Source organism: Neurospora hispaniola (genome assembly GCF_033458365.1).
Source record: "Neurospora hispaniola strain FGSC 10403 chromosome Unknown B0T23scaffold_4, whole genome shotgun sequence".
Classification (NCBI taxonomy): Eukaryota; Fungi; Ascomycota; class Sordariomycetes; order Sordariales; family Sordariaceae; genus Neurospora; species Neurospora hispaniola.
In genome coordinates this window covers 2,741,134-2,764,975 of record NW_026944409.1, presented here as the reverse complement: position 1 = coordinate 2,764,975, position 23,842 = coordinate 2,741,134, and the positions used below count along the sequence as shown (strand labels likewise).

Here is a 23,842-nt window from a genome sequence, read left to right as displayed (position 1 = left end):
CAGCCAATATATGCGGCGCATAGGACAATGACTTCACACTGCGAATTCTTGACAATAATATGGAGAAGCGGATCAAATAAGGTACCTATCTTATTGTTCTGTAAGCTGAAAAGGCCCAAACTACTGAGCCTTGTCTTGATGCCATCCAATGATGTCAGACATCATGACCATCATGAATGTTCGGGTAGCCGCGGCCGAACTGTTTGATGAGAAGTCCTCACTAATCATGTACAGCGGTGGAAATGGGCCAGACTCGAGTACTGGACTTACATGACAAGTTCTGAAGGGAATTGTTGCAAACTTGTGCGTTCACGCAGTACTAGGCCCGGCAAGGCTGATAGCCTGGCGAAACTGGTAAACTGCATGAAGATCCTACAAGGATTAACGAGAGTTGTCTCACCGTAACTGATCATCATTTTTCTCCTCGTTATAGACCGCCCTGTGGAGAGATCCATGGAAGAACACGAACCCTTCGGTCGCAGGCCGTTTGCTCAATGTCTCAGTGCGGGAATCACGACATTTGAAACATGGCGTTCCATCAACAGGGCGAAAGCTAAATACAGTGTATACCCAATACATGGACAAGTAATCGTCGAGTTTCATACTGTATGGAATAACTCCCTGCTCATCCGTCTTCCTTATATGAGTTCTGCGGAACGGCCTATGGACGGATGGACGGATGTAATCACCTCCCCCTCTAAGAAAATTGAAAAAAAAAAAAAAAAAAAAAAAAAAAAAAAAAGAAGAAGAAGAAGAAGAAGAAAAGCGAGGTGTAGCTGAGCCGCTGCGATTTTCCAGCTGCAACTCTGAGCGCCCCGCGCTTTGCGAAAAGATGGTTGGACAACTCCGACAATTGCGGGGATGTAGACTCGTTATTGTTGCATTTCCGATATCCGCGAAAGTATCTAAACCAGAGTTAGCCATTAGCGATACTACGAGATTGCACGAACCAGGGCAATATGAACCACGAAAGTCCTTTGGAAAGATTTGGTGCCCGGGGTCTCCCTAGTCTGATGCTCGGAACACGATCCAAGCGAATACACTACCATGTTAGATCTTGAAGATATCTGGGGGGTGTGCATGTCTGGACATGATAATTCCAAAATACAGTGTATCATCTATCACTTGTCGATTTGGATCGGCGGTAGTAAAGCTTGCTACAGCCTATCAGAGCGACACAACGCATTCCGATCTGAACCAAGGCTGTAAGCTGTGAGATCTCGTACCTGTAATTTCTTCAACGGCAGCCTAAAGGGTATAAGATCTACCATGCAGCACAGTGTCGCGCTACAGAATTTGTGGAGGTGGGTGCGGAGATCGTAGCGTTACGATCCGATAGCCGTTAGCTCGAAGACCTGCGATTGCTGGAGTTTGATTCGCAGGATTCGATTCCAGCGCTACAATGGTCGCGTCTTTTCAACCATGGGTACCAGGTTAGAGAAGTCTAGAACCCATTTCCGATGCTGATTCCAAATTCTCTCTTTCTTTTTGTTCCTGTTGATCCACCAAGCAACAGGACACTTGCGCTCCATTGCAGAGACAAGTGTAACCGCAGGAAACCTTTCAGCTGCGCAGCGAGCGAACTAGGCGCGGAACAGGAACAACGATCCGGAGCACGTTGGCCCGCCCCATCTCAGGCTTCAGCTCGCCAGCTCCACGACAAGGTCGAATATGTTGCTTGGTGGCAAGGTTGACCACCAAATCAGGCTTGCCCGTTCCAGAGCCGGGGTTCCTATGGTTGCTAGCTTGTAGCAAGAAGCGACGGGGAAAGGCTCATGGACGGCAGTGGATGGTGGCACGGGGGTCCACGTCGGATAGCGCCAAGAGCCCGAGAGCGGACGGGTCACGAGATATGTAGCAGTTTCGGCCCACGGAGTAATATGCAACCGCCGTTGCCGGATGACGGCTCGATGAGGGCGGTGTTCTGCAGACTTCGGTTGGCGAGCTGCCATGATGTCGGACCAATACTTCCTAACGGCCAGCCGGCTACCTCTAGGTCATGGCATCGTTGCGTGATACTCGTAACCGGTGAGTGCCCGGCCGAAGGACAAAGGTTGGTGGTTATTTTCAAGCGCTCTGACCAGTTGTGTCGTGCTAGTTTAGCCCACAGTCCACCTTCTTTAGTTTCCCGGTCCGACTAAACCGTATCTGCTCGGTCGTACAGAAATGTTTTGTGGACAATGCAAGGTTGTTCAGCCAATCCAGTTGGCAAGATGCTGCACATGGAACTAAGAGCAAGCTCAAGATGCCCGCACAAGGTGTGGCCTTCCCGGTCTGGGGATTTTTGTTACGAGCGAGTAGAAGCGGTATCCGGATGCTGTACAACGAATGGTCATGGAGCGTAGTGTTGCGAATGGTTCAGCTAGTCTAGAAACAGATGAGATAACGTGACCGTGGAGCTCTGCTGCTCGAATGAGACATGGCGCCGTTGAAGACGCACCAAGGGAGAAATCAGAATGCCAGTCGCTTTGGCAGGTACACAGTACGTAGCATCGTCCACCCTGGCAAGTGCTCCAGTTTTGACAGCGGGAAGGGCTGGAAGATCCACCGCACTAAACACGAAGTTGTGGATCGCTCTAGACGCATCCGGGCCCACTCCACGCGCTGTCGACTGGGCTCTTGACGGGAACTAAGTAACCTAGCACCCCCAACTTCACTCCGGGATCGATTCGGCTCTGGTAATCCCGTCCTTTTAATAGTGAAAACTTTTCTTTTGCACCTTTGAGTAAAGCGCATGTCCCCTTTTCTCTGCAGTATACAACCTGAGCTTGCTTGCAGATACCTCGGAAAGTCCTAGCCTTGGTGATACTGACGAGCGTTGTGAGCCGAGTGCTTAACTGACAAGCCACGTCACCGTGTCCTCCAGGTATCTTTAGGTATCTTACGTGGCGTACCGAAAATATAACCTTTCACTGTCAAAGGGATAGGTTCGGATACGGGATTGATCGGCCGCATTAGTGGACACCTCGTGGAAATGTTGAGCCCGGGGCGGTTGGCCGGAAGGAAACGGCTATGATTAATAGTGTATTTTGCTTCCGGTATTCCGGGCCGTTCTCAGCCACCACGGGATGAAGTGTAGGGTAGGCCGTTACTGATTCACCGCGATAGTGTCTTGGAAACCGGGGACGACATCGATGACGATATCGGTCACCTGATTGCCGGCAAGAGCGAATTCTCTCTACCGTCATGTTGTTCATCGTTTTCCAACAGCCAAATTGGCCTAAGCATGGTAAATAAAGAGAGAGTCTTCAAAAAACAAATAATATGATATCACTGTACAGGACAATCTGCTGTTGCTCAGATGTGCACAAATTAGAGAGTCTCGTGACTTGACGACTGCTACTTGAATGGAACGTTTCCGCAGTATCAAGATAAGACTTGATGGACGCGATTTCGCAACGCCGAGATTGCAAGTGCGATGCCATCAGTAACGACCAGTTACACAAATATGTAATGAGCAGCAAGAATCTGCAAATGTCAGGTCGAATAGTCCGTCAGTCATGAAAATCCGGGGGGTGGGGGGGAGGGGGGGGGGAACCGGAAATCGGTACGTACCGACGAGATAACCAATGAGAGCTCACCACGATAAAGTTGCGGGGCTTGTTCTCTGTACCAGGTACAGTACCCACTTCCACTTGCCATCTTCTCTTTCATTCATCCTTTGTCTCGATTGTTCCTTCTCGTCGAGCTTGGAGTTAGAAAGACGCAAGCCGGTCATCACTACTTCACTCCAATCCAGTTTAGCAGGGCAGTTGCAGAAGCCCGAGGGAAGCAGCATCGGATACATTTATGAGACGTCCCATCATTTCCGACTCTGTGGTATCCCCGTCTACATGAGCTGTCAACATCATCGTCGGCTAGGTGTCATCGCCAGGTCCCGTCATCCAGAATCTTCTTCATTCTCCAACGATTTTAGTACATCACTAACTACGGCAACAAGAAGCTTGCTGGTGATAAATCCGACTATAAAATTGATAAGTCCCTATCATCAGTTCTTCATTCTGACTATCGGTTGTGGACAGGTGTCGGCTTCTCCGACTGTTCCTGCACTGTTCAAGGCGCCTGTCACCGGCCCGAGCACTGGACATGACCACCATCGGATGCCCCGCGATTTCTCTAGAATCCATTTAGCTGGACATCTTGTGTCACAAGTTCATCGGTTAAAAGCGGCAAGTAACAAATCCGCTGACCACTGGCATCCGCGGGTTGAACATTGAGCTCGACTGCTGGTAGAGTAGAAGGTTACCTGTGTTGGCCATCCGTCAAAGCGGCTACACTACAGTCGTCCTGAAACCCTCAAACATCGAATAACCTTGTGAGACTGGGATTCGGAACTGCATGGTTAAGAATGTCCGACAACCACGTACATCCTCCTCAAGTCCTGGCAAAAGCAGTTCTCGGATCCTCGGCCATACTGTTTCTTCGCAACAATCAATCCGTCCCAATTTCCTGAAGCGTTACGTCAAATCACCTGAAAACCCCGGAGGGGGCTGAGGTAATGTCTGTCCCAGATAAGCAGGCTGTCAACACGTAGGAGCTGTACCTACCTCTTCCGAAGCCATGCTGCAGGCTTTAAGAGAAAACCAAATTGGAATCTCCCAGGCTTAAGCGCAGGCTACACGCATCGTCAAGGCATCGCCAAACCATGTCCGGTGAATTTGAGAGGATTTTGTGGCTCTGAACCCATCTTTAGCTGGTAGTGTCGCTCGACCATCCAAGTTGAAGTGGAAGGCAGTACTTGTGAATGGCATTTGCCTTTTCTGTCGAGTAATGTATATCAAATAGGTTGGACTTCGCTGAAGACTGTCGTAGCTTGAACAAGGGCAGGTAAAGCTGAGGCCGTTATATATACCAGAAGTGGCTTTGAACCAAGAGGCTGAAGTAAAAGTCGCTCGTTGACGCCTTCTTTTTAACTTCCTCTCAAGACCGATTTGTCTTGCCTCCTTCGGGCGACGCAGTTTCATGACGTTATCACTGTCCGCTCGATTGGCTGTTCCATCTGGTCTGGTAAGTGGCAGTGATAAGAGCACTATCTACTCAATATTCACTAACCCACATCATACTTATTGCCTGGCAGAATTTTTCCAAGGCAGCCCCGCGTGCGAGGGTAATTCATGGATTACTCCTAACTAAAGCACTGATCTCGGTATTGCAGCGGTAGTTATTCCCAGTATAGCAAGCACTCTCGTAATATAAAGTAGTCTTCGGCTGGGATTATGGCCGGTACATCCATCCTAGCTTGGGTTGCCCCCAAGGTTCAGTCCGAAACTAAGCATCGCTACCTAGGGATACATATTTGAATACCTACGTTGGTCTGGAAGGTACATTGCCATCTGCTGAGTGATTAAACGGGATTCGTGTTCCTGCCAAGATCCAATCCAGACAACGTTCCCATGTACATGCTTTTTTTTCTCTTTTTCACACAAGGACAATGGGTATGGTGTGTTCCGGGGGAAAATATATTCAACAGATGTCCTACATGCAGGGGTGATGGACTATGAATACCGCTCGGATGAGGGAAGGAATGAACTAGGAGTAATGGGCGGCTCGAATTCTGAAGGTACGTAGTAGTATGCGTTGAGATTGTTGCGAATCGAGCATTTACCTAGCTACAACGTGTACCTCATGTTGGTTGCAGGTGATTAGCATCCATTCTCAGGGTTCACAATTTGAAGTCAGGCATTCCGTATCACAGTGGTTTTTCTGTGAACATACGTGGACAAACTCGTTGACGAAAGTCTTGAAGTCATGCTGAATGGCCGGTGGCAACCAGAATAGAGAGGCGGGCCTCAACCCAGATGTAGAAACCTCTCGTTCGCGAATCATCATCGTGTTTGCAAAAACGTTGGACACTTTGAGTTTCCGTCTCTTTCCAGAAGGCTTGCTTTGTCGAAATCGGGGGACAATATTGGTTTGAGGGTTGCCGCATTGGCAGTCGCGTTTACTCTTTCCTTTTCTCTTTGGAAACTTTGACCGAAATCGCTTTTGCACTTGGGATGTTCCTTCCACGTCCAGCCGACCATGCATGACTTCAATCTCCCATCCGGTTAATCATTCTTATAGGTTCCTCTTTTCTCCTCGCCAGTTATTTCCAGCAATTACTTATTCCTGGATCATTAGATATCCTGAAAGTCATTGTGTCCTTTCCCGCCCGTTTAATATTACACGCTTCAGTTCATCTTTACCCATCCAGCTTTCGATTCTTGACACGATGTCCCGACAACGTCGACACACCATTAGTGGTCCTCGACCCAGCACGCAGGATATTTTTGCCGCGGGTCCACGAGAATCATCAGCCAACTGTGATCCCGGCTCTTTGTCGAGAGGTAATCTCTCTCAGGCTAGCCATGAGGTGGTGGATGCCATGACGCAGACAAGTGACCATATGGCTGATATAGCCGATATGCCGCCACTTACTGGAGCCGACAGCGATGCTGAAGATGTCTCGACCGTCGCACAATCCAGATCAGACAGATTAGAGGTACCTGGATTGATCGAAGCCTTCACGCAACTCGAGACTGGCGATGAATCACGGCCCAACCCAGGATCTGTTGCGCCTTCTTTGACAGTCCCGATACCTGTGTCAGACCGCGGACAGTACGAATTATTTGAGCATGTGCCTCGTCAGACCATCGCCGAACTTATGCGCGATATACCAAGGACCTCCTTCGATGCATTCGTAGGGCATTTGGTTCAACTTGGTTTATTGAACTGGGAGGACGACGACTTACCCATAAAACCAGCAACAAGAGTCGCGATCATGGCCTTGACATTTCAGCAGCTTGCATCGCCCGCTAACCTCAACCTGCCCCCAGATGTCGTTGAAAGGTTCGTGCCAATGTTCATCTTACCACGCATAGTGGCCACTGACGTGATAATTTTTCAGGATCTTCATCGACGTCTCCAAAGCCATCGGTATACTGTGTGGTTTAGGTGCTCCACAATGGATCTTGGACGTCGCCACGAAACTACGTGGTCTCAAAGACATGTGAGCCGGATGGATAGTTCCCTAGCGCCCAGAAAAAAAACTTCGATTTGGTGTTTTAGAGCAGCGTCATTATGGACAGACACTTGCACATATCGTGATAACATCGATGTAAAGCGTTGACATACGCAATGCTAGCGAAAAACCGAGGACCTAAAAGGGATAGAGACTGGAAGAAGAGAGAGAATAGTTGTCGGAAAAGAATCGAACGGACAGTGCGGAGAGGATACGTTTGGTGCATATACAACGTCTTACTCGATGCTTGGCCACGTGTGCTGCATATGTTGGTGATTAGGTTCAGTTGTCGTCGCCCTTCACTTGACTTGTCCCGGAACTGCTGTCCGTAATCTAGATGTTTGTGTCTTGGTCTGTGCGAGTTGTGTCTATGGCCTTTTTGTAGACTACAATCTCTACGTTGACAGTTGTGGTATCAGATGTTCGTTCCCGTCTTAATTGTGTAATGCCAAGGATGGTTACAGCACGTAGTATCATTGTTCCGAATCATTGACAATGTCGTGCTCACTACAGTGATTTATGATTCTTTCTCGTGCTTCAAATATGATTTCATCTATCATGGAGTACACAGAAATCAATGAAAGCAGTGCGAGCCTCTTAGATTTAGCATAGTTATCGAGTCGCTCAGCTGCGCATATAGGACAGTACCTGGTTGGGTATCAACGTAAGTTTCCACATGCACTAGGATTACCTCTAATCATTAAGTTGCCAGTCCTACCCGAGGTCCACTATCACCACCATACGTGCCATATCATTGGGCAGCTGCGAACCAGTTAAACCCAAAATGGCATGCGCATAAGATACGATACGGATCATACGAGCTGCCATAGCGAGCGCGTGGCTGGGTATTGGTATCGGCTAGGAAAAGTCATAACCAATATTACACTCCGTCTAGCATACCCCTAGGACAAAATAGACAGCGCCATTCACTTCAATCGACCACAATCAATCTCATCCTTACATCGCACAAACCACCTCTCATCAACCATAAGATTGACTAGGTAATCTTTGACCCGGTGCTCACCCACCGTCCCTTGTATAACTCAACTAGTGATCGCTTTCCTTTCTTCCAGGCATGTTCTTAAACCTCAAAACCTTTATACGGTTACACGCGGTTTATCTCCAAGCGGAGACGGAGAACCTGCACAATCTAGACCACACACACATCGATTGCATTCACTCGAGCCCCATCTAGCTGGCCTCAACTTCCGGTCTCCAACAACATCAGCTCGCGAGTCGCAGCTTTCCACGCGACACCAAGTACCTACTGGAGGGACCTTGTACTCAGCGCAGGCGATCGGGAAGGAACGCCCCAGGGGAACATACTACCCTTCACACGCGTTCACGACGTGACCAACCGCCCACCGAATACACTCTCAGCTACGGCTAGGCGGTTGACACTCGGCGCAAAATGGATCGTTATCGAGCCTATGAGCTTCATTTTCGCTTCAGCAGAGAGGTAGACGAGCTCGAAAAGGAGCTCGAGACCGAAAAGCACAATGCATTGCAGGAGCTGCAGAAAGCGAAAAATGAGATTGAGAACAGAAGGCTCGAGGAAAGGTCAATGCTCCAGAAAAGCCTCGGTACAGCACCTCTACCTCCAGATCTCACGCAGTTCATTGAAGACAAGCGAGACTTTTATCTGCGTCAAGCTACTCAAAACTACGAGGAAAGGTTGGAGAATGACCGGAAAAGGTTTATTGAAAAGGTTTCCGCCGTGAACGAGAAATGGAGAATGCTACCATTCGACATAGAAGAAGATTCTGTAGGTGTATGTTTGATCCTTCAACGAGTTCACGACTATCTTGGCCGTATACTGATCACACGATGTTATCTAGTCTACGCCACCTACGGAGCTGCCAATATCGAGGCTGTCGTTAGACACCAAGGCTGGAACACCCATTCCCATGCCCTCAAAACTTCCTGTCTCTCACTTATCAAACAAGCGCCCTATTACAGAGATTCAGTCTCCTAACGAGAACATCGCAAACGAGCAACCGGCAAAGCGCCCATCCGCGAAACGATCCATCACTTTCGATGAGGTGTACCAAGAAGGCGATGCTAAGTTCAAGCATATTATAGTCGAGTACCCTCCCGAGAGCGGAGAATTTTACATTCTCAAGTGTGATGACCATGGAGTTCACTTTGGAGCCAATCCTCTTGCGGGAGCTGCTAAGCACCTAGCAAGCAAGATGCATGACCACCAGTCAAAGAACTATAGCGTTGCTATTGACACGCTAGGTTTTCGCGTCATTGGGTGTAATGCAGAACTGGTACAGAGGAACAACACGGCGGTCGAAGAAGCTGCTGCAAACGGCTATAAGCCGGTTAACTTACTTCAACTAAGCGTGGGAAAACGAGCGCGATATGTGGAGGCGAATCCCGAGTTTGCTAATTCCTTTTCCACTCCCATACCTTCGCTAGCCTCACCAGCCGCTGAAGCGCCTTCGGCAATGGCACCGCCTCCATCTCGAGAAACAGCTAGTCCGGCAATGGCACCGCCTCCAGCTCGAGAAACAGCTAGTCCGGCGATGGCACCACCTTCGTCTCGAGATACCTCTACCCCTAGTCCAGCGAAAGATCGACGGAAGAGCTCACACATACGGACACCGTCAGATCGCAGCACGCGCTCAGCTGTCCTCATCCCTAATCCCAAACCAGCTAGCCTCTACAAAGGGTTTTGGAATCAAGACAAGCGGCATTATCCTGTTATGGTATTGCCGGTGAAAGAGGCAGACTTGAGTTCAGTCGGACTTGAAAAGACGTTGGAGGATACTAAGCTCTTGCAGACTGTGCCTCTCTGCTATAAACTTGACAAAACAGCAGGAAAGATAAAGTTCGAAGGGTGGGCCCCGGGATACGAGGATGGCGGGCCTTTAGTCAAGCTTAGGCAAGTTCCGGTCATGTATTTTGACCGAGACATGTAAGTTCTATTTCGAAGCCGAACCTGGGCCGTTGTTCCGGTCAACTAACATTGCTGTACCATATCCTCAGGTCGTTTGGCTGGCTCTCAATCAAGGATATTTCAGCGTTTGACTTTGATGACCCGGACTGGCGTCAGATACCCTATTTTCAGAAGGCCGTCGAGCACTGGGAAAGTCTAAACAAGGCTGAGGCTGGCACGACTGCTAGCAGTGCGACAACCGGTGATGCAGAACAACCTCGCCTGGAATCCAACTCGGCCCCAGCAGCAGCAGCAGCAGCAGCAGCGGCACCAACAGCACCAACAACATCAATAGTACCAACAGCATCAACGGAGCCAACAGCATCAACGGAGCCAACCGCATCAACTGAGCCAACAGCAGCTGCGCGTCGATCCCAATCTGTTTCGGCGGCAGCCCCAGAACCCACAAAGAAGCCGGCAATTCCAGCAGCGGCAGCGGCACCAAAAACAGCACAGCCTCGACCTCAACCTGTTTCTGCGGCTGTCTCTAACCCCTCGGCACAAACTACCACAGAGGATGTGACTCCAGCTGCTCCGACAGCAGTAGCAACACCACCAACTGCCGCGGCAGCTCCCACAATGTCAACACCCGTTGCTTCTAGCACTGTAAATACACCAATTCCTCTGGCCGTGGTACGGTTGGCGGAAATCGCCAAGACCGACCCTCAGCTAAGGGCTCTGATAGATAGAGTCGGATCGAAAGAGGGTACCAAGGAGGAGAATGAACGGTTAGAGCGCATCGTCGACCAGATTGCTTTGGAGCTTAGTAGCTCCGGGGAAGCGGTAGCAGCTACGGTTCAACTTTTACAGCCCAAGTCGGTCAGTTCAGGCCCCAAAAACATGAAGGGTCACGGCACAGGCCTCAGATCGCCAGAGTCATCTAAGCCGCCCACTCCGCACTTGACAAAGGCAGCGATTTCACCGGCGGCGGCGGCCCCGGCTCCCTTGGTAACGGCAGGCCCGACGCCAGACTCTAGCACAGCTAGCTCGCGTACTACCTCTCCAACTGAGGTCCCCGCCCCTACGTCTACCTCAATCCACAACCCGCCCGTCAAGCCCTCGCCCGTCAAGCCGGCAACCTTTGTCAAACCCGAGAATGGGGTCACGACGACGGCGAAGACAACGCAGCCTCAGAATCAGAACGAGAAGTTTGAAGTGACCATCGAAAAGGGCAGCTGGAACGTAGATACCAATGGCGCTACGGAGGACAAGCTCTCAGTCCGGTTGATAGCATGCAACCAAACCAAGATTGCTTCCACAGCGCCCGGTCTCCCGTACAAGAACTGCCCATACAAGTTCGAGATCGATCCCAACAAGTTTGCCAAGGTCATCGTCGAGAATTGCCCATCAAGCCCCAACGCGAAGACGATCGTGACCATTATATTGAAGAAGGGGCGTGAGGGCAGTGGAGATAGGACGGTGGTCTTGACGTTTGATCGATTCGTAAATCCGGACACTAAAATGGTAGAGAGCGGGCGGGTGCAGGCGAGACGATTCTGTCGATGGTTGAGGGGGGTCAATACGAGCATTGCATACTCTAACAAGAGGTGAGTGGTTTGGGTTCCTGTTTTCATTGACTGATGACCGCTAACTGACATTGATCCCTTTAGTTTCCAATAAATGTTCAATCCTCGTCCGGTCTCGTTGGGAGAATTTATTTCAGTGATGATAAGACCGGCAAGAATTAGGCGCGCCTGCGCTAGGAGTGTCAACGGACGACGCTTGACGGTCAAGGCCAAGGAGAACAGGGCGGCCCGCCGAGATGATGTGGTTCTGGTTGGTCGCTAGGGTCATGGCTTTTTTTGCCAAATAGTACCTGAGGAGACCAACAACATTTGGGTATGGGAGGTTAACGGTCTGGTCAAGGTTCCTTCAAGGTACATATCACGGGTTATGAGACTTTTTAAAGGCATATCTTTATATGGGTTCTCGTAGGATTACCTGGGTTCATCTTTAGTACCAGCCTCGGCCCGTCGAGCCAGTGTGGACGGCTGCGTCTGTGCTGGGCACTCGCCCTGCCTTTACAGCAAAGATTTGGAGCGTTGATTTTTAAATTCTAGGGAAATCCAGCATGGTCCATTAGCTTACTGCAACATTCATGCCTACCTCTACTAGAGATTCGTTGTGTGCAAAATGTGGTTTTGAATGTCTCCACCCTCTAACGCCCTTGAAACGATAGGTGTGAAAAGGCAGGACGTTGGAAGAAACGGATTTACAGTGCTACAGGGGGGCAACACGTTGGGTCTCCCCCACTCTTTTTCGCGGGCATGAAATGCACATATTCGGGCAATATAAACTATACTTACAGATTCACAGATTCAGTAGAAGCAATTATAGATACGAAAGAAAAGTGCATAGCGTGCACAAATGTGTTTTCGTGTTCAAGTTAAATGTGACATCATTGTCGGAGGAGGACACCAGCAGGGTCCTGTGCCGGGTATGTTCGGTCGACAGCGTGCTTCAAATGCCGGAGGTTTTACATATGGTGAGCGGGATTGTGCCTAGGCAGGTATGGATATGAGGCCAGGAACAATTTGCATGTGATTTCCGTCCATCCGCCCCTGTAGCGGGAAGTACCTAGCAGGAACTGAAGGAAAGCCAAATAGCACTCGTCCTCCGCTGCCCTGTTCCTAGGATGAAGCAAGGCAGCCGCTATAGAGAGATACCTATGTATCATGGTGACGAGATACCTGTAATCGCGGGTGCTAATGCTTCTTTGCATGAAGTGCTAGACCGCCCCGATGCTCCGCTCGAGACCGCCGTAGGTATTCCGTCTTCCAGGCCCCACCACTACCTCTACCTACTTAGGTCCATGCCATCTCGAGATCGTAAGAAGGAACTCACGTGGAATGATTCTGTCTGACAGCGGCACCAAAGGACCTTTCAGTTGTCTGTCCACTTCCATGATTCAATCCATCCCAATGGACCAAAAATTCGTCCGTTTTCCCCCTACCGCTCTTCGTTTCTCCTTGGTTTTGCGCCTCTTTACTTCGTCCAACATTTCTTACTACACCTACCTCTTATCATGAATACTAAATATCCTTGACCGCACGACCTGACTGTACACTACACTACAACACGAATAGTGTATTGAACCCCAGCTAACCACGTGCGCATCTCCGCTGTTTCCTAGCGCCCGACCCGACTCCATTGATCTGACCGCGAACCGCGAACCACCACAAATCCAAAAGCCTGGGGAAGACGGTCGGGGCGCACATTCGCAGCCTATGACGTTGGGCTACGACTCGAGGGAGCCATTCATGGGCGCGTGCTACCTTCCGTTGGGCTTGCGTGCGGAGAGCAAACCGTACACAAACGACGACCATCATCACCATCAGTTCCGGCCATCATCATCATCGTCATCATCATTATCCTTCTTCTTCTTTCTCCTCTCCCTCTCCCTCCTCCTCCTCCTCCTCCTTCTCTTCCTCCTCCTCCCCCCTCTACCTGCGGCTGCTTCTGATTCATGGCTGCATTCGTGAGTTCTGCCCTTTCTTACATACCCTGAACATTACTCCTACGGGCTCTTTGCCTTGTCCTCTTGTCCCTACCAACCTACCTACCTATCACTATCCTATCTACCTTCTCTGTGCTACCATCACCACCTACCTACTATACGGCCTAGGTTGCGCCAGACAAACATCTTCCCGACGGCACCCCATCGTCGTGCATAAGACTCTGTCCTGTTGAAGATCGATCCGCCATCTCAATAGTACCAGGCATCCTTGCCAGGCCCCCCCTGGCCAGCGATCTCCTTCAAATAGAAAGGTCTGTCGGCGATTCCCGCTGCCGCCGAATCAGCTCCAAGAGCTCCCAATCCAGCCCGTCGTCATCATCAGCACCCCCAACCACGGCCATCGTCATCCTTCCATCAAGGCTACAGTCCAAGGCGACACAGCGACAACCATGCTGCGCCGCCCCTCTTCACTGCGCACCTCGATCGAATCATGACCCTATCGTTGCATCACCATTCCCGCTAGGGATAGCTAGACAGTACAAGACTGACACTTTCCTCCATCAACATACAGGATCCTCCCTGGCTTTCGCATATGTCCGCTCCTCAGCCTCAGCGCAGCGGCGATGCGCTGAACTCTCACCCATCCACCCCTTCGAACCAGCCGAAGGGCATCATATACTCGAATGATGGCACCGCAAGCAATCCGAACCCGACCCATGCCTCCTTCTCGCCCGCTACCCTAAGCTCGACCGCGCCGAGCGCCACCTCCGCCGCGAAGAGGAGGAGTACCATCCTCGTCCACCAAAAGTCGCCGCTTCTCCTCGCGACACCACCCCAGATTACACGCGCTTTGGCTTATAGCCATCCGTTCCTCCTACCCTTGAATACGCTTGCCGGTCTGATAACATGGACGACGCGCGATCCCTGGGAAAGCTTCCTAATGGTTGCGGTCTTCTGGGCTGCCGTCCTATATGGTGACATCATTGTCCGGGTCGCCGGCCCCGTCGTGCTTGTCCTACTCTTGATCGGTGGCATGTACGGCCGGCGCTACAGCCCGCTGAGCAGCAGTGGTTGGACCGAGCCAGGCGTGGCGGCTGGAGACATGGCGGCGCTCGCTGGGACAGATGGAAAAGGGAGTGTTAGGGGCAAGAAGGCTCCCAAGAGCAAGAACCTTTCCGTCGACGGGCTCCCGGACAACAAGAATGGCAAGGCCAATGGCGGGCTCGGTGGTGGCGTGGGAGCGGGCGCTGGGGGAGGCGGACAACTGAGGAACCAAGGGTCTGTATCCGAAGTGACAAACACGCGGCACCAGAAGACGTTGGACGAGATTGTCGAGACACTTAAGGAGTTCACGGCGCGCTGCAACATTCTGCTGGAACCTATGCTGGAACTCACGGATTTCCTCAGCACTCAGCGAACACCTACATCGGCCACCACAAAACCCGCGCTGACGACACTTTTCATCCGGATCCTTCTCTGTACCCCGTTTTGGTTCGCCCTGACGCTTCCACCTTTCCGTCTGATTACTACACGCCGGGTTATCTTGATCTTTGGTACTCTCATCCTAACTTGGCATTCCCGCGTTATGCGTGTATCTCGCGCCATTCTATGGCGTAGCGCCTCTATTCGCAGGTTTTTGGAATTAGTCACTGGCTTGCAGTTCGAAAAGCCCGTCAAGGTTTCTCCTGCTGAGAAGAGTGGTGTTGCATCATCAGCCGCATCCACTGCTAGCGGCAGTTCAGCGAACAAGAAGACATTTGCCAACATCAAAAGTACAAAGGCGTATAACGCGCAGGAGTCTGAGCTTACTAAGGCCCTTCGACGTGCCCGCGGCGGACACGACACAGGCGTGCGCTTTACCTTCATCATCTATGAGAACCAGCGTCGGTGGGTCGGTCTGGGATGGACTACTAGTCTGTTTGCGTATGAAAGGCCGGCATGGACCGACGAGCACAACAACGCGGTCCCGCCGCGAGACCAGTTTGAGCTTCCCGAGGTCGAGGACGGTAGTAACATGCGCTGGCGCTGGGTCGAAGGATCGAGATGGCGAGTCGATGGAGTTCCTGACGAGGCTGTCATGCCTGGAGAAGACGCGGATGGAAAAGAGTGGGATTATGACAGCCCTGGGGGGCGTATGGGCTGGGTTTACTATGATAACAAGGTTTGTTCTTTCCGTTTCTGGAGATATTTGTTTCGAGAACAAGAGAAACAGGCACACCGTGCTAACCTAGACGCAGTGGCAAAATGGCCGCCGAGGTCAAGACGGCTGGGGACGCTGGACAAGAAGGAGAAAGTGGTATCGCGATGCCGAGCTCGTGGAAGCAGACGATGCCCTGATCGAAGAGTTGGCAGAGGATGCGATAGTTGACCAACAAGGAAACAACTATACTGTGAACGGATCCGCCAACGGCAACTCCAGCGCCGATTCAGTTACACCAACCGCGACACCGGCGCCCGGACCAGGAATAGGTGCTCGGGCACAACCCCGATCGCTGCTCTCCGATCAACTAGCCGCGTCGGGTGAGATTGCTTCACCCTCTACCGCCGTCCCTAGAAAGACGTCGATCAAGCTGAAGAAGTCCACACCCGAAAGCGCGGTCGACAGCTTAGCAAGGATACAAGCGCAAGATATGACGAAAAGCAGAATGGATATGAAGGATAAACTCCGCAAAGATAAAGACGCAGAAACGGAAGGAGGAGACGAGGCTGCTTCGGTGGTTTCCACGTCCAGTACTAGTAGGTCCCACCGATTTTCTAGTGCTTTATTCGGTAAGTCGCCGACCAGCGGTGCTTCCAGCGCTGTCACCATCCGGGGTGGTCGTGGTTCTTCCACCGGAGGACAACAAAGACGGAATTTCACCGACACTAGCACTGCCCCCACCACCACCGGCAGCCCATCAGCAAGTTCCTCCGGTGGTGGTGGCGGCGGCGGCGGCAGTTATGCAGGTCACGAAGGTCGCGGACAGAGCCCCAGTACCACGCCCTACTTCTCCTCTCACTCTTTATTTGTTCCATCAAGTCAGAGTCGCAGTAGCAGCATCAGTCGAAGAACGATTTCAAATAACAGTGGTAATAACAATTCTTACGCGAGGAGTAGGAGGTCGAGTCACAGCAACGCCGTAAGCAATAGCAATACGGCAACACCAACGACAGCAGCGGCAAGAGGGTCATCACCAGCGCCGCAATCCACGCTGATGGCGGCAAAGACCAACGAGGAGGATGAAGTGGTGTCGTCGTTTGGGACGCAAACTAGATTGGCGTTGCAGGATGCCGGGAAAGATGCAGGCAGTTGGGGGTTTGGGGATGAGGTCAGGATGGGATTGGAGTGAGGCTAACGGATGAACAATATATACCTACTGCTATATACATAACGGGATAACTCAGGAGATAGATGGCCTAGGTTAGACTATTGGGGATGGGATACCCAGGAACGGAACGGGACGGGACGGGGATCGGATGGGGAGACTGAATAGTTTGGATGTTGTACATGTCACTTTAGGACACGAACAGATCGAATAAACAAGATTGAACCACTTAGCGTCCGCCGTGAAGATCTAGCATCTTTTTACCCCATTACGAGCGAAGTACACCTTACCTCTTTCATCACTCATCAATCCGTTGATGGTACTGCCGGGGCGGTTGTCAGTTGAGGCCATCACCATGTCTTGGCATTTCTTGGCATCTTTGGTGGACGCAAAACTCGGCTGTCACTCGTCAATCCCAACAGCAAGTTCCTTCTTTTCTCATGCATATGTGAGACCCATGACAGATCTATGGAAATATTTGGAAGAGCATGTTTTTGCATATTTGTGTGATGGAACAGGCTCGCAATGTTGTGGTCAACGAATGTCTTTGCATTCGAAAACTGAAAGCGCAGAAACGCCATCGCTGGTTGCCTCGTCTGGAGAGACTTCGGAGCCATCCATTGTCCGGACTTTATGTGTTACATACTCGCAAGTTGTCACTGTCATTTCTATATCTATACGTCTGTTTGTATATCGCTAAGGATCGCAATTCCGCCCGGAAAAGCAAGCAGCTTGCCTGTCTCGTTTTGACAAATTGTTCCTCTCGGACAGTCAGACGAGATAGAATCAAACTCGCTTCGTCACTGGACAGTGCATGTTACCTAGCTGATCTGGAACTGCGTAATGTTAGTCGAATGAATATACGAAGAAGAGGAGAAAAAAGAAAAATAAACAAAAAGGAAAGCTAGCAGAATAGTAATGTACCTACCAATCTAATAGTTACTTATATGAACTAAGACTCTCTATAGCGAAATGATTATACAAGTAGAATTACCAACCTTACTTACCCTTCTCTAAAATCTCCTCAACTCTGTAAAAAACAAGACTAAAAACTCAAATGCCCTTCAAAGAATCGCAAATCCCTTCTATATTACGAATGACCAAGCTCTCACCGAGGGGGAGAATGAAAAAAAAAAAAAGGATCAAAAAATTGGGGCTCAACCGGGATTTGAACCCGGGACCTCGCACATTCATGGATACCATGAGGGTGATTAACCCGAAGCGCGAATCATACCACTAGACCATTGAGCCATTGCTGGTTGGTTGTTGCTGTTGGAACTTTTGCCGAGTAATCTTCATTATATTGCAATTGGCCACTCCTGACAAGCCTAATTCCAGTGGACTTGCTGGCAAAGATAGGGGGTGGCGTGCCATTGCAGACCGACTACGAAAACTCGCCATAATGGACTTGCAGATTTGCTTTGGTTTGTCGTTTTGGTAAAGATATTCATTTCACCTGATTTCAATTGATCTTGTGCCTTTCATCTGGTTTTCCCCCATGTGTACGATTCAATATACGGATCGCAGTGCGTTTGTCGCGCCTTTCGATCGTTTTTCTCCAACTATTCTAAAGATCGCACCGAATGGCGTCGCCCGGATATGGCAAGATGTGTGAACCAACGGAGGACAAAGCGACTAACCTTTCGACGTGCAAGTCATCCCAGTACTACTTTTGATTAATAAGGAAGGGTATGGGATTTTAGAAGTTGTTCTTCGATTCCTTTGTTTCAGGCCCGAGGCCGCCACGTCTCAATAGACCCCCATTTCTTCGTGTGCACTTCAGCATCTACCCCTTTGATCGTTGAGGACCGGCTGATGCTCTCTTGAACAAGATCTGACAATGACATGGAGGTCTCGAAAGTCGGTTTATTGTTCTTTTTCTGTGTCCCTCCCCCATGGTCTGGAGCACCATCACGCAACTCCCAGGCACGTTGTCCACAAGCCGCTGCATTGCACATTTTACTTTGCAGTCACCTGCGTATTCCCCGAGTCTGGTTCTGCGGGATAGCTACCTCTACCGAGCGTACATTTCCTGGTCTCCATTCCACCACAAATTATTACGGATCATCTATCGCTTATCCTCGCCATTTCCCGAGTTACTTCGCCCTCAGACGACACCGTATCCCAAGATAGCTGTGCCGCGCAGAATCATCACAAACCATCCACCACTCGCACTCACCATCCCCGAGTCACTCCGCCCTCAGATCCGACATACTCCCACATGACGCCCAAACCGAAAGCAAAACCCTCCTCTTACCCCAAGACCAAAGCCAAGATCAAGGATCCTCGCACCCTTCAAGCCACTATGAAGAAGACACCAACCTCCAAAAGAAAGGCCATTAGGCACCACGCTTGCCGTCTCAACCCACCATGCAAGCAAGGCCACGGCGGCCCAGCGAAAACTATATTGCCGATCGGCAAGTACTTCTTCAGCGAAGAAGCACTGGAGCACGACTTGGGTGCTCTCAAGAAGGGTGCCGTCTACAAGGGCGACAAGGAGTTCTACAAGCGGGTGAAGGCTTGGTATAAAGCCGAGGTTGATCGTTGCATGCATCGGAAGTTGGTTGAGAGTGAGGTGAGTGCGGACTGAAACCACGATGGGAGAGAAGGGGGATTGCAGCAGTGGCGATGACGGACATGACTGACTAACGATCGTCGATAACAGGCAGAGAAAGAGAAAGAGGAGAAGGAACTCGAAAAGATCATGATCAGACCGATGGCCGTCACACGGCCAGTGGCTACCAAGCGCACACTTGCCGCTGCTGCTGACTCCGACGACATCGATCTGTCTGACGACCGCTTGACGTCCGAGTCTGTCGAGAGCCCCACGGAGTCTCAATACTCAGACTTTGAAGATGACCATCTTCGGAAGGTTATCGCCTTGAGGGCGAGCACCCCTATCCGTCAAAACCCTCAGAAACTTCAAACACCATCACCTTCCCCAAACAAGTCAACACCAACACGCGTCCAACCTTCCAGGGCAGCCAAGCGCAAAGCCGAGCCACCGTCACTACCACTGACACCAATTCAAACCCCGAGCCCGAAACGTCAGAAGGTCGCGTCAAGCATCAAGCACCCGAGCCCCGAACCGAAAGTGGAGGAACCAGGAAAAGAGCCAGCCGAAGAGACCAAAGGCGATTACAGCCTGTCGAAGCTGGACCTCGATGAGTTCCAGCCCAGCTACGCTGACCGTGGTGAGATGGCCGACGGACTAGACGTGGCTTCCTTCATGATCAGCGTTGAAAAGGCCGTAGAGACCGCCGTCAGCGAGCTAGTAGCCGCTCGCTTAGGAAACGGAGTGCTTTCTCTATTTTCTCCGAGGGAAAGTGATCAAGGTATTCGGGCAAGATGGAGGAGGTTTGGCAGTATCAGCCAAGGCCAAATCTTGGAAGCGGAAAGCAAGGCTGACGGAGTATTTAAACCAGCAGGTAACGCGGTGCCGGGGGAAGACTGGCGGCCACCGGTACCTTCGCGTTCTACCCTTGCTACGGTTGAGTTGGGGACAGTGGGAAGGAAGAAGGGTATAAAGAAAGGGCTGGAACTTCGACTCGCATCCAGGGAGGGGACACCGGCGCCGGAAGCGGAGATGGAGCTTAGTCCGACACTTGGTCGGTGGCAGCTTGCGGATAGGAGAGGTAGTACTTTTTCTGGACCGGCTGGTCCTGGGCGGCCGGGGACTGAGCAACTGGTGAAAGTGGAACTGAAAGTCGACTCGAAAGTAGTAGTGGTGGATAGGGAGTGTGGTCCTGAGTCAGGAAGTAGAGATGCAGTGGCCAAAACGCCTGTCGAGGAGTCAAACAAACGATCGGTGCAAGTTTCTGGGTTGAAGTTCGATGTGGAATTGCGTTCGCTCGAAGTTGGACGAGATGGCGAAGGACGAAAGGAGATACGTTTCCATATGCTGTGATTGGAACAGTGTAGGAGCGGCCATTCCCAAGTTCTCAGGTTCAACCCATTACTTGCCGTTCTTGCTGGATCCGACAAGGAGCATTGCAAGTCCGAGGGGCAGCGGAAGGGGGAAGGGTATAGGATTGGCGGGACTTGCAATCATGGCAATGGATAATGTCTGATTCATCTGCGTCTTGATCGCGGCTTCATCAGGGCGTGATGGCTTGTTGTTCGAACTTGGGCCGGATTGGGGAGAAGACCGATTATTAGCTGATCGATTATTTGCTGATGGCCGCCGAGGAGCCGATCTAGGGTTGTTCGGGGGCGATCTCTGCTCTGAGGGTCGATGTGGTGCTGGTCTGGTGTGTGGCGTTGTTCTCTGAGCATGGGAAGCAGAGTTGTTAAATAATGGTGGTGCTCGTTGCTCTGGTGTTTGCTGAGCTCGTGGATCAGTCCTCCAGTCCTCTCGGCGCTCCGATGTTGACTGTTGATATTGGCCTCGTCGTCTCCCGTTGTCTCGTGGATCTGTTCTCCAATCCTCTCGGCGGTTCGACGTTGTTTGTTGATATTGACTAGGTCGTCGTCCGTTATTGCCGGATGGTGTCGGAAAGGCATGGGCACCATTACTGCTACCGGGGCGCGGACAGGTTGAATTGGACCTGCGTGGTGCGGAGGACATGGCTGTAGATAATTGCTTTTTTGATCGAGATATCTTTGCTTGCTTCGGAATTAATGTATGATGGAAGTGGTTCGCCAGCTTCTTTCGACTTTTTTTTTTTTTTTTTTTTATCAAAGTTGTTCGACCAGTTTATGTGAGAGCAAAATTTGACATTTGACTGAGTCGTAACGTCTTTGCCGTCTCAAGAACGGGCATGAGTCGATAAGTGACGGAGCGGAACTCGAAGTGTTTCAAGATGCCGAGCTCGGCCTAGAAACGTACGACAACCGATAGATCAGCTTCCCAGAAACCCGAATACCTACCATTATGATATCCCTCGGTATCAGATGGTTTTCGGGCGTTGGGACAATATCTTAAACGAGTGTCATTTGGTGAAGTCGGGATGCCATATCCAAACGTCTAGCTTTGCCAACCCAACAACGGCCCCATACTGCCCCTGATACAGCTTCGCAAGCCTCGCTACCAGCATAGCGATTTCATTATATACCCCACGGCTTTCATAGAATTGTGCCATTGACAGTGTGCACTTTGGCTTGATGACATCACGACACTTGTGATTTGGTGCAGCAATCGTGAGTTTGTTGATGGCGGCGGACTAGATAGCAGCGGACTATGTTAGTTGTGCCCGCCTGGAAGTAGGCGAGCAATACCCTTCCGTGGTAAACAATGTCGAACAGACACAAAGGGATTTGCTGAGGACGAAAACACAAACACGCGGGTTGAATATCCATGGAACTGACGAGTTGATACGCGGCAGGCAGCGACCTTCTCGGTTCGACGCTACTTTATCTTATCGGTACTGTCCGTGCGTGTCAGCTGCATCTGACTGTTAAGGATGAAGCACTGATGCTAACTTTGAAGCGGAAAGGTGTGCCGATGCACTAACACGGTTACATTATTGGGTCCACAAATCTTTAGGGCAGGCATCTCCTTCTGAAAGCCAAGCGAGCTTCAGGCGAGTCTCGACCCCTGAAGAATCGGCAGGTGCTGGGAATTGGCCGGTCGATAGGTAGCTCCTACCGCCGAAGTGAAGTCATGGTGCTCCCGATGAGGTGTCAGTGGCAGCATCATCATCATCAAAACTCAGGCAATGAGCAGTTCACATTCATTGTAAGAATAAGGCACCTTGCTATTTGGCTTGTAATACCCCAGCTTAATAGTCATTGAGAAATCAATGGCACTCGTTCGAGCGACCAGAGCGGAATGTAGCCGGCACAAATATCGCAATGGACGACAAGTACTGGTGTACTATGTAAGTATACTGCGTAGCGTTGACACTACACAAAGCGGCGGAAGTACTGTACATACATACATACAACCACACAACTTTGACTTAAATTGTCAGTCGTCATCCATCGGGCAACGTGCTAGCATCATCTCGGGCGTGATGGAAGACCCTTAGAAACTGATCTGCAGGTTCTGAGACATCACATGAACATTGCGACCATTCACGCTTTGGAAATCAACCATCTCTATCGTCATCGCCTTACATACTGTATGTATGTACACTACACTGTACGGTACGATGAGGGTATTTCGCCGCGTTGAACCAGCTTGACCTGACTGAGTGCCAAGCAGGTGGCCCAGAACGCCGCCGCACAAAAGACGCAGCCACCACGGCAGCGAACACCTCCACTCCACTCTTGATGCAGCCGCTACGGCACAAATATCGCAAACCCGTGCAGGCGGACGTCCCCGATAGGCTCGGATCGTCGCTAACATGCCATGCCGTGTCGTGGAATGGAAGGTAACAGACAGTCACAGTCACAGTTCCGAACGGTGCGTAGCAGTACGTGACAACAGGAACAAGGTACAGTAGGCATCATTCAGGGTATATAAAGCCACGGGACCCTGACTTCTTTTCGAATTCCTTTACTTGTCATCAACGAACTACATCATCATCACTGCATTGAAACATTCACAAAGACAACATCAGTCTTTCGTCAACCTACACAACAACAACAACAACAACAACAACTCAATTCCTCTCAAAAGAACAACCACTTCTATCAAAATGGGTGACTGCGGCTGCTCCGGCGCTTCTTCCTGCAACTGCGGCTCTGGCTGTAAGTTTTTTTACTTCCTCCCCCGTCGCAGACCGATCCCATCTTCAACTACTGGCATGGCATGGCACTAACATTCGAAACTTTCTAGGCTCTTGCTCCAACTGCGGCAGCAAGTAAATTTACCTTTTCGCACTGCTCAATGCAACCACGTACCCGAGCGACCATGAGCTTTCTCCAAATCACTAGTCGCAGCGACAGCGCGTAAGGTTGGAAGACCTTTGCCTGCCTGACATAACCGACCGACATACCAACGTACTTGCTTGATGGAATCTCGCCTGGAGCAATGGAATGGGCGCCGACAAAGAGTGGTCTCTCTCTTGATTTCAGGGAAACAACGGCAGCTTTGGGTTTCGGAGTTTCGGGGGGTTTTGTTCTTATTTCGCCATGACGCCCATTGGCACTTTCCCCCTTTGGAGAGATATGGATTAGATGTAAACAAAACAAGTCTTTTCCCTCTTCCACAAATTCTATTACACGTATGATTATGTTTTGACTGTGATTAC

At 50.7% G+C, this 23,842-nt stretch overlaps 4 protein-coding genes and 1 non-coding gene across 5 annotated transcripts; 4 read left to right on the top strand and 1 right to left on the bottom strand.

The window, feature by feature from the left end:
* The first annotated feature begins 5,847 nt into the window (after positions 1–5,847).
* B0T23DRAFT_380214 (uncharacterized protein) lies at positions 5,848–7,147 on the top strand. Its single transcript, XM_062837195.1, has one exon. The coding sequence runs from the start codon at positions 6,026–6,028 to the stop codon at positions 7,106–7,108; it is 1,083 nt and encodes a 360-aa protein (XP_062693130.1). The 5' UTR covers positions 5,848–6,025; the 3' UTR covers positions 7,109–7,147.
* A 1,264-nt stretch (positions 7,148–8,411) lies between these two features.
* B0T23DRAFT_316219 (uncharacterized protein) lies at positions 8,412–11,495 on the top strand (the record flags this gene model as incomplete). The annotated part of the gene is made up of 5 exons (XM_062834918.1): positions 8,412–8,765; positions 8,857–9,484; positions 9,521–9,923; positions 9,995–10,311; positions 10,516–11,495. The coding sequence occupies 5 exons, from the start codon at positions 8,412–8,414 to the stop codon at positions 11,493–11,495; spliced, it is 2,682 nt and encodes an 893-aa protein (XP_062693129.1).
* Positions 11,496–13,972: 2,477 nt separating this feature from the next.
* B0T23DRAFT_317811 (integral peroxisomal membrane peroxin-domain-containing protein) lies at positions 13,973–16,730 on the top strand (the record flags this gene model as incomplete). The annotated part of the gene is made up of 2 exons (XM_062835026.1): positions 13,973–15,562; positions 15,639–16,730. Coding segments are annotated over 2 exons (2,682 nt in total), but the record flags the coding sequence as incomplete, so codon positions are not given.
* Positions 16,731–17,859: 1,129 nt separating this feature from the next.
* B0T23DRAFT_t180 lies at positions 17,860–17,957 on the bottom strand. Its single transcript has one exon. It is a non-coding gene; the product is annotated as a tRNA-Pro (tRNA).
* A 970-nt stretch (positions 17,958–18,927) lies between these two features.
* Positions 18,928–20,769, top strand: B0T23DRAFT_316965 (uncharacterized protein; the record flags this gene model as incomplete). The annotated part of the gene is made up of 3 exons (XM_062834966.1): positions 18,928–19,281; positions 19,372–20,520; positions 20,623–20,769. 3 exons carry the CDS (start codon positions 18,928–18,930, stop codon positions 20,767–20,769), a joined length of 1,650 nt encoding a protein of 549 aa, XP_062693127.1.
* Positions 20,770–23,842: the final 3,073 nt, after the last annotated feature.

Coding starts and splice junctions, on each gene's coding strand:
- B0T23DRAFT_380214 (XM_062837195.1), top strand. CDS start 6,026: ATGACTTCAATCTCCCATCCGGTTAATCATTCTTATAGGTTCCTCTTT.